This window comes from Heptranchias perlo, chromosome 4 (genome assembly GCF_035084215.1).
Source record: "Heptranchias perlo isolate sHepPer1 chromosome 4, sHepPer1.hap1, whole genome shotgun sequence".
In the NCBI taxonomy this organism is placed as follows: Eukaryota; Metazoa; Chordata; class Chondrichthyes; order Hexanchiformes; family Hexanchidae; genus Heptranchias; species Heptranchias perlo.
The window spans coordinates 127,311,286-127,329,170 of NC_090328.1; the positions used below are offsets into that span (position 1 = coordinate 127,311,286).

The 17,885-nt window shown below is 43.7% G+C and overlaps 1 protein-coding gene across 1 annotated transcript in view; it reads right to left on the minus strand.

Moving 5' to 3' along the window:
- Positions 1–17,885, minus strand: part of dnah6 (dynein, axonemal, heavy chain 6) — a 475,651-nt gene that overhangs the window by 289,591 nt on the left and 168,175 nt on the right. Inside the window, exons 37-38 of the mRNA XM_067983622.1 lie at positions 9,185–9,328; positions 5,369–5,590 (exon numbers count right to left, since the gene is read on the minus strand). Of these exons, the coding sequence (XP_067839723.1) occupies positions 5,369–5,590; positions 9,185–9,328 (366 nt within the window). The remainder of the gene's footprint in view (positions 1–5,368; positions 5,591–9,184; positions 9,329–17,885) is intronic.

A 17,885-nucleotide genomic window follows, 5' to 3' on the forward strand; every position in this document is an offset into this window, starting at 1 on the left:
AAATGCAGTAGCAAGGATTTCATCCCTGGACTAGCTACAAAATACTTAAGTCAGGATATTTCTCGGAGCTACTCCCGCTCCGCTGGCAAAACTTTGCCAAAAGTGTGACAGAAAACCGCTTGACGCACATAAATGGAATTTCTGCCACTCTTCAGGCGAAGTTATTCTAGCATGAGCGGGAGCAGCTCTGAGGAATTTCCTGGCCTTAGCTAATGGAAAGGCAAAGGCACACTCCAGCTCATCGGGGGAAGGGCTCGTCTTAAGGGTGAGCCTCAGATACTAGGGGATTGCTGCACTGTCGGATAGCACGTCTGCCCTCTCAGGAGGATGTAAACTATCCCACAGCATTATCCGAAGAAGAGTACGGCAGTTCCCCTGGTGTCCAGGCCAACATTCATCCCTTAATCAACATAATTAAAAAGAGATTATCTGGCCATTTTTCTCATTGTTGCTTGTGGGACCTTGTTGTGCACAAATTGGCTTCCACATTTACCTACAGGCCAAATTTTAACCCTGCCCATCTGAAGCGCACTTCCCGCTACATTCCCAACATGCTCTTGCTCACCGCCATTTTAACCGTGCCGCTTTCAGGAAAGGCTGCAGCCACATGATTATATTAAAATTGGAGACCTGTGACAGAATTAGGACCCCCTTTGCAATTTTAATTCAAAATCACGGAAGTCCCACCGCATGCTTGACCCACTAGTAAAACCTAACAGGATTGGTGTTTCAGAGCCACTGAAGCTGTATGTAAAGGGGCACTCAACTGCAGGTCAATGGATAATAGGATCTCTTTGCTGTCTCGTTTGCCAGGAGAGTGTCCAGCTTCCAGATAATTCTTTCCCACATTCTCTACCTTATCACCCTCAGAAAGCTTTCGGTTCTTATTATGGGTGCTGTTATTGGCAGTTTCTTCTGAATGGAGGAACACTTGGAGGAAGAGAAGCAGCAACTGCAGAGGCAGCCTCAACAGACTCTGCAACCAGCAACAACAGCAGCTGTGCCGATCAGAAGAGAGCAGGTGAGGGAAGCTGCATGTAGAAGACCCTATCCAGCACACAGGGTGTACAGGCTGAGTCACTTGCTTGGATCTATCGGAAGAGCAGTGCAGCAGTCGGTTGCGCTTCTTCAGCCAAGTCACAGACCTCTGCAGCCTCCTGCAACAGGACCTCCTGCCTGCTGGACCAGGGGACCATGCATTGCCAGTGGCTCCTTTCAGTCTGCTACAGGGGACCATCAGCCGGATCTCCTAGTCTGCAAGTACACAGCTGCACTAAGCAAGTTGTTGACACCCTGTTTGCTAAGGCTCAGCAGTTAATATTGTCCGGGTCTCATGCCAATGCGTCATGGGGGCTTCCCACCTGCCCGATGTCACGAGTTAAAATCAGGGCTTACATTATAACAGTGACTACACTTCAAAAGTACTTCACTGGCTGTGTAGCATTTTGGGATGTCCTGAGATAATGAAAGACACTTCATGATGCAAGTTCTTTCTTTATGTGATTCCTTTGAAATTTATTGATAATTGATTACTAGAAAATAATGGCAAGTAAATGTTATAATGACCTATAATAGCCCTGTTGTGAAATCACTTTTAACAAATTATAATCTTGTTTATACAAACTTAGAAAAGATAAACCCTTTTCACTTCAGTCAATTATCCTTACAGATGATAATAGAATCATAGAAGTTTACAACATGGAAACAGGCCCTTTGGCCCAACATGTCCATGTCGCCCAGTTTATACCACTAAGCTAGTCCCAATTTCCTGCACTTGGCCCATATCCCTCTATACCCATCTTACCCATGTAACTGTCCAAATGCTTTTTAAAAGACAAAATTGTACCCGCCTCCACTACTGCCTCTGGCAGCTCGTTCCAGACACTCACCACCCTTTGAGTGAAAAAATTGCCCCTCTGGACCCTTTTGTATCTCTCCCCTCTCACCTTAAATCTATGCCCCCTCGTTATGGACTCCCCTACCTTTGGGAAAATATTTTGACTATCTACCTTATCTATGCCCCTCATTATTTTATAGACTTCTATAAGATCACCCCTAAACCTCCTATTCTCCAGGGAAAAAAGTCTCAGTCTATCCAACCTCTCCCTATAAGTCAAACCATCAAGTCCCGGTAGCATCCTAGTAAATCTTTTCTGCACTCTTTCTAGTTTAATAATATCCTTTCTATAATAGGGTGACCAGAACTGTACACAGTATTCCAAGTGTGGCCGAACTAATGTCTTGTACAACTTCAACAAGACATCCCAACTCCTGAATTCAATGTTCTGACCAATGAAACCAAGCATGCTGAATGCCTTCTTCACCACCCTATCCACCTGTGACTCCACTTTCAAGGAGCTATGAACCTGTACTCCTAGATCTCTTTGTTCTATAACTCTCCCCAACGCCCTACCATTAACGGAGTAGGTCCTGGCCTGATTCGATCTACCAAAATGCATCACCTCACATTTATCTAAATTAAACTCCATCTGCCATTCATCGGCCCACTGGCCCAATTTATCAAGATCCCGTTGCAATCCTAGATAACCTTCTTCACTGTCCACAATGCCACCAATCTTGGTGTCATCTGCAAACTTATTAACCATGCCTCCTAAATTCTCATCCAAATCATTAATATAAATAACAAATAACAGCGGACCCAGCACCGATCCCTGAGGCACACCGCTGGTCACAGTTTGAAAAACAACCCTCTACAACCACCCTCTGTCTTCTGTCGTCAAGCCAATTTTGTATCCAATTGGCTACCTCACCTTGGATCCAGTGAGATTTAACCTTATGTAACAACCTACCATGCAGTACCTTGTCAAAGGCTTTGCTAAAGTCCATGTAGACCACGTCTACTGCACAGCCCTCATCTATCTTCTTGGTTACCCCTTCAAAAAACTCAATCAAATTCGTGAGACATGATTTTCCTCTCTCAAAACCATGCTGACTGTTCCTAATCAGTCCCTGCCTCTCCAAATGCCTGTAGATCCTGTCTCTCAGAATACCCTCTAACAACTTACCCACTACAGATGTCAGGCTCACCGGTCTGTAGTTCCCAGGCTTTTCCCTGCCGCCCTTCTTAAACAAAGGCACAACATTTGCTACCCTCCAATCTTCAAGCACCTCACCTGTAGCTGTCGATGATTCAAATATCTCTGCTAGGGGACCCGCAATTTCCTCCCTAACCTCCCATAACGTCCTGGGATACATTTCATCAGGTCCCGGAGATTTATCTACCTTGATGCGCATTAAGACTTCCAGCACCTCCCTCTCTGTAATATGTACACTCCCCAAGTTCCCTAACATCCATGCCTTTCTCAACCGTAAATACCGATGTGAAATATTCATTTAGGATCTCACCCATCTCTTGTGGTTCCGCATACAGATGACCTTGTTGATCCTTAAGAGGCCCTACTCTCTCCCTAGTTACTCTTTTGCCCTTTATGTATTTGTAGAAGCTCTTTGGATTCTCCTTTGCCTTATCTGCCAAAGCAATCTCATGTCCCCTTTTTGCCCTCCTGATTTCTCTCTTAACTCTACTCCAGCAATCTCTATACTCTTCAAGGGATCCACTTGATCCCAGCTGCCTATGCATGTCATATGCCTCCTTCTTCTTTTTGACTAGGGCCTCAGTCTCCCGAGCCATCCAAGGTTCCCTACTTCTACCAGCCTTGCCCTTCACTTTATAAGGCATGTGCTCACCCTGAACCCTGGTTAACACACTTTTGAAAGCCTCCCACTTACCAGACGTCCCTTTGCCTGCCAACAGACTCTCCCAATCAACTTCTGAAAGTTCCTGTCTAATACCATCAAAATTGGCCTTTTCCCAATTTAGAATTTTAACTTTTGGGCCAGACCTATCATTCTCCATAGCTATCTTAAAACTAATGGAATTATGATCACTGGTCCCAAAGTGATCCCTCACGAACACTTCTGTCACCTGCCCTTCCTTATTTCCCAAGAGGAGGTCAAGTTTTGCCCCCTCTCTAGTCGGGCCATCCACATACTGAATGAGAAATTCCTCCTGAATACACTCAACAAATTTCTCCCCATCCAAGCCCCTAATGCTATGGCTGTCCCAGTCAATGTTGAAAAAGTTAAAGTCCCCTACTATTACCACCCTATTTTTCTTGCAGCTGTCTGTAATCTCCTTACATATTTGCTCCTCAATTTCCCGTTGACTATTTGGGGGTCTGTAGTACAATCCTATCAAAGTGATCTCTCCCTTCTTATTTTTCAGTTCTACCCATATAGACTCAGTGGGCGAACCCTCGGATATATCCCCTCTCACTACTGCCGTGATGTTCTCCCTAATCAAGAACGCAACTCCCCCTCCTCTCTTACCTCCTGCTCTATCTTTCCTATAGCATCTGTACCCTGGAACATTGAGCTGCCAGTCCTGCCCCTCCCTTAGCCATGTTTCAGTAATAGCTATAACATCCCAGTCCCATGTACCCATCCATGCCCTGAGTTCATCTGCCTTGCCCATCAGACTTCTTGCATTGAAATAAATGCAGTTTAATCTAGACTTCCCTTGGTCTTTGCCCTGCTTTCTCAGACCATCTGTCCGGTCATGTTTTGTACACTCTCCTTTACTGCCTTTTGTTTCTGTCACCACTTTACTTCCCACTGACTTCCTACATCGGTTCCCATCCCCCTGCCACATTAGTTTAAACCCTCCCCAACAGAACTAGCAAACACTCCCCCTAGGACATTGGTTCCAGTCCTGCCCAGATGCAGACCGTCCAATTTGTACTGGTCCCACCTCCCCACGAAACGGTTCCAATGGCCCAGGAATTTGAATCCCTCAAGCCACGTATTCATCCTAGCTATCCTGTCATTCCTACTCTGACTAGCCCATGGCACTGGTAGCAATCCTGAGATTACTACCTTTGAGGTCCTACTTTTTAGTTTAACTCCTAACTCCCTAAATTCAGCTTGTAGGACCTCATCCCGTTTTTTACTTATATCGTTGGTACCTATATGTACCACGACAACTGGCTGTTCACCCTCCTCCTCCAGAATGTCCTGCAGCCGCTCCGAGACATCCCTGACCCTTGCACCAGGGAGGCAACATACCATCCTGGAGTCTCGGTTGCGTCCGCAGAAACGCCTGTCTATTCCCCTTACAATCGAGTCCCCTATCACTATAGCTCTGCCACTCTTTTTCCTGCCCTCCTGTGCAGCAGAGCCATCCACGGTGCCATGAACCTGGCCGCTGCCACCTTCCCCTGGTGAGCCATCTCCCACAACAGTATCCAAAACGGTATCCAAAATGATAAATTGCTTTAAAATAAACGCTGTTGCTTTGATTCTGTTTTTAATGTAATTAATGCAGAAAATATGCCAGAAAGCAATATACCTTGCCCACTCCAGTTGTTCCAGTGAATAGAACAGAGTGCTTAACAGCAAGAAGTTTTTCCATCAGATAGCCAAAACGCACAGTGTCTGTTGTGGGAACAAGCATCTCAAAAAATGGCAATTCACTGGCATACTTAAAACTGGGAATAATTCTGTCCCAAGGGTCTAGTCGGTTGTTATCAAAGTCCATGTAGAAGTTCCACAGGTCACCTGATGTTGGTATCTAAGGAAACATGATAAAGACTTTTCAAAAGCTGTGAGCATTATTGTTAATGAATACTCCACAGAAAGCTCACCAAAATCGTATTTGTGAATCTTACCCTAGCATCAGTTAGCTGGCTCGATAAGAAACAATTGAATTTTAAACATTCAGATAATAAAATGAAAACTATAATAGAACTGTTACAATGGAATTGAATTTTGAATCACTCAGCTCACTGCTAAAGCAGGGGAACACTCTTAGTATCCAATACTCTCACATTATCACTCTAATTTCTGAGTACCGTGTGGGAAGACAGTGGCTGCAATGATCTAGGTATGGGGGAAGAGAGGTTGGTGAGCTAAAATAGCATAAAGAGTATGTTCAAAGCTCCTCAAGTAATGTATCTGCAGTACTTAATTGATAAAAGCCTGCAAATCTCCACACATGATGTTGTATTGCTTCTGTATATTATGCACAGTTAATTTCTGTGATTAACATGTTCATATTTTTAGCAATTAATTTTATTAACGTGTTAATCGCGGAAGTTACATGGAAGGGAGGCGGCAGGGCAGGAATGGGACACTGGGTAGGGGGGGGGGAGCCTGAAAGAAGAGTAAGAAGGCTGAGGGAGGGAATGGGATAATGGGAGGGAAAGCCACAGAGTGAAGGGCACAGGGTGAGGACGGGAACGAGTTACCGGAAGGAAAACCCAAGAGAAGAAGCAGCAGGGCAAGGGCGGGAATGGGATACTGGGAGGGAAAGCCTGATAGAGGAGGCAACAGAGTGAGGAAAGGAATGGGATACCGAGAGGGAAAGCCTGAGAGAGGGGGCAACCAGGGATGAGCGGGAATAGACAAACCTGAGCCATTTGGAAGCAGAGTTCAGGATGGAGCAGGTTGCCATCCATTCAGTTACACCAAACATTCCACTCAGGAATTCACTGGGTGGGGAGTTTCCGCTTGTTTTGCACCCAGATTCCAATGTAATCTGGCCGGAATCGGCCAAACAACAACAACAACAATTTACATTTATATAATGCCTTTAACGTAGTAAAATGTCCCAAGGCACTTCACAGGAGTGTTATCAAACAAAATTTGTCACCCAGCCACATAAGGAGATATTAGGACAGGCAACCAACAGCTTGGTCAAAGTGGCAGGTTTTAAGAAACGTCTTAAAGGAGGAGAGAGAGGTCGAGAGGTGGAGAAGTTTAGGGAGGGAATTCCAGAGCTCAGGGCCCAGGTAGCACGGCCACCAATGGTGGAGCGATGAAAATCGGGGATGCGCAAGAGGCAAGAATTGGAGGAATGCAGAGATCTCAGAGGGTTATAAGGCTGGAGGAAATTACAGAGATAGGGAGGAGCAAGGCCATGGAGGGATTTGAAAACAAGGATGAGAATTTTAAAATAAAGGCGTTCCCAGACCGGGGGCCAATGTAGGTCAGTGAGCACAGGGGTGATGGGAGAATGGGACTTCTTGCAAGTTAGGATACAGGCAGCAGAGGTTTGGATGAGCTCAAGTTTATGGAGGGTGGAAGATGAGAGGCCAGCCAGGAGAACGTTGGATTAGTCGAGTCTAGAGGTAACAAAGGCGCGGATGAGGGTTTCAGCAGCAGATGAGCTGAGGCAAGGGCGGAGACAGGAAATGTTACAGAGGTGGAAGTAGGCGGTCTTGGTGATGGAACAGATATGTGGTCGGAAGTTCATCTCAGGGTCAAATAGGACGCTAAGGCTGCAAACGGTCTGGTTCAGCCTCAGACAATAGCCAGGGAGAGGGATGGAGTCGGTGGCTAGGGAACGGAGTTTGCAGCGGAGACTAAAGAAAATGGCTTCAGTCTTCCCAACCAGTGCAAAAGATCAGGGAATTTAAAACGTAGGTGAATTACACCCAAAGCCACTTGCGCTTGTTTTTTCTGCAATCTATTACACTGGTTCAAAATCCAATTCGCTCAAATCAGGCCCCGCCCACAAAACTGGCCACACTCCCCCAGGCCGAAATTGCAAGTTTCCGCGATTGCGCTGGTTCGGGAAGGCTGATTTTCTTAGGGGCACAGACACTAGTAGGCATATTTTAAAAAATATTTAATTTACTAAGTAGGTGACAAATTTACACCAATGAAACTAGTAAATGGTTCAGTATATTTTTTGAAGTCATTTTCAGTGATTTTATATCAGGTTACTCACAGGTGGAGTACTGGGCACTTATTAAAAATGCTTATTTTTGGTGATAAACCTATTTTCAGCTGTATTAATAAAACTGCACCAGGTTACCACTCTTAAATACATCAAGGAATACTTTTTAATGGAAAGAAAAAAAAGCAACTATTATGATCTATTACGCTGGTCCATGGAAAATCTTACGTTTGCGATTATACAAATTAATTTTAGTGGAAACTTGAAGCGTAACCTAACCAGCGCAATATCAAACGCTTTTTGGGTGCAATTTCCCTATTGTGCCCAAAGCGGAAACCCTACCTCATTACCTTTACTAAAGATTGGGAGTGATTTGAAAAGTAACTTTTTCTTTTGTTTTCAGGTAAGAGATTTGTGAGAACTTCTGACTGTCTCTGTTTTATACTGTTAATTATAACAAGTATAACCACCAATGCTCCTTGTACTAATTTATCCAGTTTATAATCAACCTTTGTCCCAGCAGACAAATCACCCTCTGCTAACAGTAAAAATAAGGTTGAGATATTGGCACACAAGCCAAAACAGACACCAATATAACCAACATGGCAGCCAGAATTTATAATAGTTAAGCTGGCACATCAATACTTAGCAATGCCGGTGACAATGGTTTCAATTAAATATGCGATTAAAACCAAGATTAACTGAGATTAAAATCTGGCTTGATGTTCACATCTGGTCCGTCAGTGTGCATTTAAACTTTGTGACGCTCTCACAGAAGCCTACGTTTTGTTCTCCAGAAATAAAATGCATATAGGTATATAATAAAAGCTGTATTTGTTCAGTTATTAAATTCAGAAAACAAAAAAGTTAAATAATTCTGGTTCTGTAACTAGTAGAGAAGGAGCAGCCATGGGAAGCATTGTCTGAACAAAATACTCCCATCTTTCTTAAACAATCACAATATCTCCTGTCCATTAAGAAGCATCCTCATCATTGTACAGTATTTTTACTTCTGGAGATCCAATATTTCAATCCTTTGCTGATTAAAGGTCAGCCTGCTTGCATCCTGGGATGGCTCTATTGATTTGCTTAGGACCTAGCTTTTCAGAAGGCTCTATGGATTAAAACCAGTAATGGTTGTGTATGCAGTAGTACCCAGCCAATAATATTTTTTCATGGCTCAGGCAGCTCAAGGTCAGCCCTCAGGATGGTTTGAAGCAACACTCCCTTCAACATTCATCGAGCTATTCGAGGCATTGCAGGCTGTCCTTATTAGTTTAAAACACAAGAATCATCCAGTGTTGGAGCAGAGACCTGAACTGTTGTTTATCAAGAAGGCTGAAATTACTGTACAAAAAAAATTAGGATATCTCCTTACACTTAGCAGATTAAATTACTTTCCATTTAAGGAGAGAAATGGGGAGCACTTTTGAGAGCCAATGCATATCTGACAAGTTACGAAAAACAATTTATTTGTCCACTTACCTTAGCCTCAGGATGATCCTCAAACTGATGTCGCACAAATGAATCAAAGGCATCCCAATAGTTTTCAGTTAAATTTCCTCCAACAGACCAAATATAACAGAAGACAAATGTCTGAGAAATAACACTATTCAATTGCGAAGCGTCCTTTAAAAAAATGATAAGATTATATTGTTAGTTTTAAAGAGTGAAACAAGCTAATAACTTTCATTCAGATTCAGAATTTTTCTCTATCTTGAAGCATGAAGCTTGTAGCACATTTCAAGCTATTTACTTTAACTCAGTTACAATTACCACTGAATTATTATATGCCCACTAACACAATTCTAAAACAGAATGCAACTTGTACAGTTGGTTAACTGTCAAAATCAATCCTCTGAGCTGTTACCATATTTTGGAATTCATTTCTATAACACATTTTAAAAACAATTCAATAATGTAGCAAGTTTCAAAGTATGAACATACAAAAACAAAGGACAGAAAAAGGCCAGCTGGTCCATCAAACCTGTCCTATACTGTCATGGTGTGATTCCTGCACACCATGACCCCCATCTGCTCCCCACGCCCACCAGTCACACAATCTCTTGGGAAAGTCAAAAAAAAAAGAGAAAAAATCTTAGGCCAATTTAACGGCAAAAAACCCTTGGAAATTCTTCTCCAACTCATAAAGGTGATCTCCAAGTTCCAGGAGACTGTGGTGACTGGGAAACACATCCCCCCAAAACTCACCTACCTTCTTTATGTAGTTATGTCTGCCACACTTGGGAACTCATCCAGCTCCCTTTTGCAGCAAATCCGCATTCGCTGCACGTGCTGGCAATTTGTTCCATAGCTCAGTGATTCTCTGTGAAAAGAAGTTCACCCCACCATCTAATCTAGTTCTATACTTACATAACTTACACTCAAGTCCCCTGGTCCTCACTAATTTACCTAACTCAAATAGCCTATTCACAGGGGTTAAATCTAATCCTTTTATGATTTTGAAGAACTCAATTAAATCACCTCAAAGTCTATATATTCTAAAATAAAAAGCCTCAGCCAGTCCTCTAAGCCTATTGTGGTATCTAAGGGCCTTTGAACTAGGTATCCATCTCGTGATCCTCCTCTGAACCCTTTCAAAGGCCTCTATATCATCCACCATGTGATGGGGCCAAAATGACATAGCCTAACCCTAACCCGAAATAAAGCTTAACAAAGGCCTTCGATAGAAAATATAGCATTTCTTGTCCTGGCAATACATCTTAACACTCTATTTGCTTTTATAATAGTCTTGCAGCACTGGTTGGTGGATTTTCAGAGATTCATGCACTGTAACACCTAGGCTTTCTTTTGCTCAGTAGCTTTGGACATGCAACCCTGCATGGTGTATACATGCTTGGCATTGACGCTACCCATGTGCATAACACTATATTTAGGGGCAGATGCAGGCTATTCCCCCACATTGCATGTAGATCTGCCTGTAATCTATTTTTCTCATCTAAGGTCCATACACCCCCGCACATATCTGTGCATCATCTGCGAACATGCAAACAATTCCCCAGATGCTTTCATCCAAATCATTGATAAAGATGAAGAGTAATGTTCCCAACACCGATCTCTGCAGAACTCCACTAGTAACCAGTCCCCATGCAGATCCTTTAATAACTACCTTCTGTCTGTGAGAATGCAACCAATTCCTTATCCGATCCAAAATGTGCCTGCTAATCCCACAGGACTCAACCAATATTTATTAGCCTATTGTGTGGCACCTTGTCAAAAATGCAAACGTGACTCCAGGATGGTATGTTGCCTCCCTGGTGCTAGGGTCAAGGATGTCGTGGAGAGGCTGCAGGGCATTCTGGAGCGGGAAGGTGAACAGCCAGTAGTTGTGGTCCATATCGGTACCAAGGACATAGGTTAAAAAAAAAGGGATGAGGTCTGGCAAGGTGAATTTAAGGACTTAGGAGATAAATTAAAAAGCAGGGCCTCAAAGGTAGTGATCTCAGGATTACTAGCAGTGCCACGTGCTAGTGAGTATAGGAACAGGAGAATAGACCGGATGAATGCGTGGCTGCAGGGATGGGATAGGAGGGAGGGATTTAGATTCCTGGGACATTGGGACCGGTTCTGGGGAAGGTGGGACCTGTACAAGCGGGATGGGTTACACCAGAGCAGGATCGGGACCAATGTCCTCGTGAGGGTGTTTGCTACTGCTGTTGGGGAAGGTTTAAACTAGAGTGGCAGGGGGATGGGAACCTGAGCGGGGAGTCAGAAGGGAGTCAAGATGAGAGCAGCAAGAGAGGGGAAGACCCAGGGGAAATTTACAATACAAATAGTACAAACAGTTGTTCAAGAACAAGTGAAAGGGAAAAGCGTAGAGCAGCAGAAAGAAAGTGTACTTTAGGCACTACAGATAAAGTGAAAACGAGAAGGCGTAAAGCGATTAACCCAGCATCAAAGCTGAAGGTCAGGCTAGGGTGTGTGGCCCAACTAAGAGTTCTATATACAAATGCACGGAGTATAAGGAATAAATTAAATGAACTACAGGTTCAAATTCAAATTGGAGGGTATGACATGATAGCTATTACTGAGACATGGCTGCAGGATGGTCAGGATTGGGAACTAAATATATCGGGTTATAAGGTCTATAGGAGAGATAGGGAAAATGGGAGGGGGGAAGAGTAGCCTCAGTGATTAGGGATGAAATCACTTCAATGATAAAGGAGGATATAACGAGAGGTAAGCAGCCAACAAAGACCTTATGGGTTGAATTGAGAAATAGGAAAGGATCTAAGACTATAGTGGGAGTTGTGTATAGGACCTCTGGCAGCAGCTCTGAAGTGCTAGATTGTATAAATGCAGAGATTAGACAAGCGTGTAATAAAGGCATAGTGGTCTTAATGGGGGACTTTAACCTTCACATAGATTGAGAAAAGCAGACTAGCAACTGTCAGAAAGGTAGTAAATTTCTTGAGTGTGTCCGGGATAGTTTTCTACAGCAGTATGTCCCAGAGGCAACAAGGGGGCAAGCCACACTAGATTTAGCAATGAGTAATGAACCAGATTTAGTTAACAGCTTAACTGTGCGTGAACATCTATCCAATAGCGATCATAACATGATCGAGTTCAATGTTCTAAGATTCTAGACTTGGGTGGGATGAGACAGAGACTGTCCACAGCAAACTGGGCAAATCTGTTAATGGGTAAAACGACTGATGATCAGTGGGAAATGTTTAAAGAAACATTTAACGTGATACAGAATCGGTTTATACCCCTGAGGGGCAAGAACACTACTTGCCAAAAAAAACTAGCCATGGACAACTAAAGAGGTAAGGGACAGTATAAGACATAAGGAAAGGGCATACAAAAAGGCAAAAAATGGCACAGATCCTGACGAATGTGAAAGATACAAAGATCAACAAAGGGTCACAAAACAGATAGTAAGAGCTACAAAAAGAGTATGAAAAGAAACTTGCAAGGGATATCAAAAAGAGGGTGGTCAGGAGCAATGTTGGCCCCTTCAAAACTGAAAGTGGGGATATTGTCATTGACAATGGGGAAATGGCGGACATGTTGAACAATTACTTTGCGTCAGTATTTAGTGGAGAAAGAGGATAGCATGCCGGAAATCCCAAGAAAACTAATATTGAATTGGAGACAGGGACTCAATAAAATTAACATAAGTAAAACAACAGTAATGAAGAAAATAACAGCACTAAAGAGTGACAAATCCCCAGGACCAGATGGTTTCCATCCCAGGGTTTTAAAGGAAGTAGGTGAGCACATTGCGGATGCCCGAACTATAATCTTTCAAAGTTCTCTAGATTCAGGAACTGTCCCTCTAGATCGGAAAATTGCACATGTCACTCCGCTTTTTAAGAAAGGAGAGAGAGGGAAACCAGGGAATTATAGACCAGTTAGCCTAACTTCTGTTGTGGGGAAAATGCTGGAGCCTATAATTAAGGATAGGGTGACTGAACACTTTGAGAATTTTCAGTTAATCAGAGAGAGCCAGCATGGATTTGTGAAAGGTAGGTCGTGCCTGACAAACCTGATTGAATTTTTTGAAGAGGTGACTAAAGTAGTGGACAGGGGAATGTCAATGGATGTTATTTATGTGGACTTCCAGAAGACATTTGATAAAGTCCCACAGAAGAGACTGTTAGCTAAGATAGAAGCCCATGGAATCGAGGGAAAAGTACGGGCTTGGTTAGGAAGTTGGCTGCGCGAAAGGTTACGGAGAATGGGGATAACAGGTAAGTACTCACATTAGGAACATAGGAACAGGAGTAGGCCATTCAGCCCCTCGTGCCTGCTCCGCCATTTGATAAGATCATGGCTGATCTGTGATCTAACTCCATATACCTGCCTTTGGCCCATATCCCTTAATACCTTTGGTTGCCAAAAAGCTATCCATCTCAGATTTAAATTGGCAGGATGTGACTAGTGGAGTCCCGCAGGGATCTGTCTTGGGGCCTCAATTATTCACAATATTTATTAACGACTTAGATGAAGGCATAGAAAGTCTCATATCTAAGTTTGCCGATGACACAAAGATTGGTGGCATTGTAAGCAGTGTCGATGAAAACATAAAATTACAAAGCGATATTGATAGATTAGGTGAATGGGCAAAACTGTGGCAAATGGAATTCAATGTAGACAAATGTGAGGTGATCCACTTTGGATCAAAAAAGGATAGAACAGGGTACTTTCTAAATGGTAAAAAGTTAAAAACAGTGGATGTCCAAAGGGACTTAGGGGTTCAGGTGCATAGATCATTGAAGTGTCATGAACAGGTGCAGAAAATAATCAAGAAGGCAAATGGAATGCTGGCCTTTATATCTAGAGGACCAGAGTACAAGGGGGCAGAAGTTATGCTGCAGCTATACAAAACCCTGGTTAGACCGCACCTGGAGTACTGTGAGCAGTTCTGGGCACCGCACCTTCGGAAGGACATGTTGGCCTTGGAGGGAGTGCAGCGTAGGTTTACTAGAATGATACCCGGACTTCAAAGGTTAAGTTACGAGGAGAGATTACACAAATTGGGGTTGTATTTTGTAGAGTTTAGAAGGTTAAGGGGTGATCTGATCAAAGTTTATAAGATATTAAGGGGAACAGATAAGTGGATAGAGAGAAACTATTTCCGCTGGTTGGGGATTCTAGAAGTAGGTGGCACAGTCTAAAAATTAGAGCCAGACCTTTCAGGAGTGAGATTAGAAAACATTTCTACACACAAAGGGTGGTAGAAGTTTGGAACTCTCTTCCGCAAACGGCAATTGATACTAGCTCAATTGCTAAATTTAAATCTGAGATAGATAGCTTTTTTGGCAACCAAAGGTATTAAGGGATATGGGCCAAAGGCAGGTACATGGAGTTAGATCACAGATCAGCCATGATCTTATCAAATGGCGGAGCAGGCACGAGGGGCTGAATGGCCTACTCCTGTTCCTATGTTCCTAAAGGCTTTTTGAACATCATAATAAGCAATATTGACCAGGCTACCTACAACTGCCAACCTAGTGACTTCCTCAAAAAATTCAGTCAGGTTGGTGAGACATGACCCTTTTTTTCCAGAAGCCATGTTAACAGTCTCTCTGGCATGGTGGTTGTACAGTGCATCACTAATGAATCCTTCTAGCAATTTGCCTTTAACCAAAGTCAAACTAATGAGCCTGTAATTTCCCAGTTCAGGCTGAGTCAGAGACCAGAGCAGTATTAGCAGGAGTAGCACGCTTTAGTTCATGTCGGGCCTTCTCGCTTAACTTTCTGTACTCCTCAAAGGTCTTGACCAATGTAGAAACAGAGAGTGGTGCAGTGACAGTCAAAACTTTCCGTGATACAATGGAGCAATGGTTGGTGTCAGTCACTGCTGAAGTGTTGTCAGTGCTGTAATGCTAGTGTGATCAGTACTTACTGGGGCAATGCTCAAAGCATTTCCTTTTTTCGGAAGGATGGTGCCGGTAGCAACCAAAATCCCAGTGGCATTACCAGAAGTCAGAGAAATCGGTGCCATTTGCTTAGCAACAGTGCTGACTGGGTGATGCAGCCATAGTCAAAGCAAGGTCGCTCCGAGTCAGGGTGGGACCAACTGTGGCCAGTGGCACCTCCTTTGATTCATCTGTCAGTTGATGCAGGCCAAGAAATCCAAGCAGATCTACATGAACTAATGTCATGCTTTGGAGAACTACTGGTCACAGCCATCTGTCATCAATAACATTTCAAATCCAATTTTAGTCATGGCTTAAAGAAAAAGTTGAAGAGTTATGAAAACTGAAGATTTTTTGAAGAAATGTGATTAATATGAACAAATAAAATTCATTGTATTTCTTCAAATGAAGGAGTACAATCTCTCAATAACTAGCAATGCACTGCAAATACATAAGTTGTCATACTGGATTATACAAAATGGGGTAATTTTGCAAGGCTCATGTTGGCAGCGCAGAATTTCACTAAAGGAAAATATGGGTCAGAGAATCCGTACTGTAGTATTTGTTACAGATCTACAGTAGATATTGTTTCAGTGGTTCAGTGACACTGATCACTCCCTACAATCAGGAGTACATTTTTGCTGCCCAATATCTAGCTAAATAATAGCTTTAAACGAAGATCATAACATTGACTCCTTACTGTATGTACTGGATACTATGATCTTGCATGTGCCATTAAGCACATCCTCCTGTCTTTATGGAAGGTGGACTGAAAAGCACCCTAGGGAGACAAGACTAACTATGAACCAACGTATTGCTTTGTTTTACATGAAATAAATGAATAAACAGAATATAGTTTCCCAGTGAGATACAGCCAATTCCTACTGCTCTTATACCATAAAATAACAATTCATGGTTTAAAAATTGGGCTGTGCAGCGCCCGTTGTTTCGCCACTATGTGGCCTATTGAAGTGCCAAGATGGCATCTTGGCGGCGCACGCACTTTTCTAGCGTGACTTGCGCTGGACACCATCTTGGTATGGGTATTAGCACATGCGCAGAGAGCGAACGCCGGCAGCATGGAAAGTAGGGAGAAAATGTGTACAGTGCGTAATGCTGATTTAATGTGATAGACACTATTTTGGAACTTAATGCTCAACTCAATGCAACGCACAGTCTTAACCATGACCATCTGAACATGTCTTCATGTCTTAGACGGCCTGGAGGACCCCCCCTACCCCCAACCAGCACTATTTAAAGGGACCATGCAGGAGTTACAGGTTAGTTGCCAGATCATTGCTTTCGGCTGCTGATGCATTTGTAACTGTTTTTGGAGGTCTCCTAGACTTGAATCCTAGGACCTGGGGACATAGCCGAACATTTCGAGCTGGGACATGCAGAAGTGAAATTAGGAAACTCTTCTGCACGCAAGGGGTGGGAGAAGTTTGGAACGGTCTCCTTCAAAACGGCAGCTGATGCTAGCTCAATTGTGAATTCTAAATCTGAGATTGATAGATTTCTGTGAACCAACGGTATTAAGGGAAATGGGGTTAGGTCACAGGTCCACCATGATCTCATTGAACGGTGGAACAGGCTCGAGGGGTTAAATGCCACCGCCACTTGCTGCCTCCTGTTATGCGCCACCTTCTCCTACAAGAAAGCGGGACGTGTGTCTGGGTGATGTGCCTGTCATGGTTGAATAGCTGCCAGTGTGACCTGTGAATTGTGGGTGGGCGGCTTGCAACAGTGGTAATGTGTAAGGGTAAGAGGAGGCATCTGAATGGAAGGGTTGAGTACTGATGGAAAGAGTTTGTTGGCATATGGGTGATGGGGGGTGTGGTGCGTGGTGCAGTTGGTAGGAGACGCCACTTGACAGTTGACCTTATTCACCTTGACCACTCATGTCAAAGCATTGAACTTCTTCCTGCACTGCATCCATGTTCATGATGCTGTGCGCCTGGCATTGACTTTGTCCCCCACTCCCCCCCACTGCCTTTTGGGCATTTGTCTGGAGGGCCTCTTGCCACCACCCCGCCCCCCACCCCCACCCCCACCCCCGTGGATATAGGATGCCCCTCCTTCCATCCACCTCTTGCACCGAGGCCTCTATTGCCTCATCAGAGAACCTTGGTGCACGCACTCTCACAGGCCTGGTACAAACTCAGATCGGCAGATTGGTGAGGTCTGGCATGCAGATTGGAGGATGTGGGATTTAGTATTGTGCAACCTTTATTCAATGTTTTAACATAACTCATCAGTTTGTAAACATAGGGACGGGACCTGCATCTGTGTTTTATGTGTGCGATGTCTGATCTCCGTTCAGACTCCGTGTAGACAACAGACTCTTAATTTCAGCAAATAACAGGTACCGACTACCTTTAAGAGATTTTAAGAGATATCCTCCCTTTAAGAGATTGGGGCTCCCCCTGCTAGGGAAAGTGTGTATTTCCTTGAATCGTCGTGTCTGGCCTAGTTTTTAGGTAGTTAGGTAAGTCCTCAGGCTGGACGAATGTCTCATCCAGTTTGTGCAGGAAGCACCGGGCACAGGTTAATCGCGGATCGCGATACCTGCACCTGGTTATGGGAGTTAACCAATTTAACCCCTGATGTGTCCCTGTCATCAGAAACTTACTTTTAAGTTAACTGGTATTCACTTTAGGATACAAGCAGCATGGGTTCACTCTGCTGTACTTAAGCCTGTGTGTATTTCTAACTCAGGCACACTCTCACTAATTTGGATGCCCCTCCAGAGGAAAGAGAGAAACCAAAGACTGTCCTCTGATTGCTCCTTCAACTTT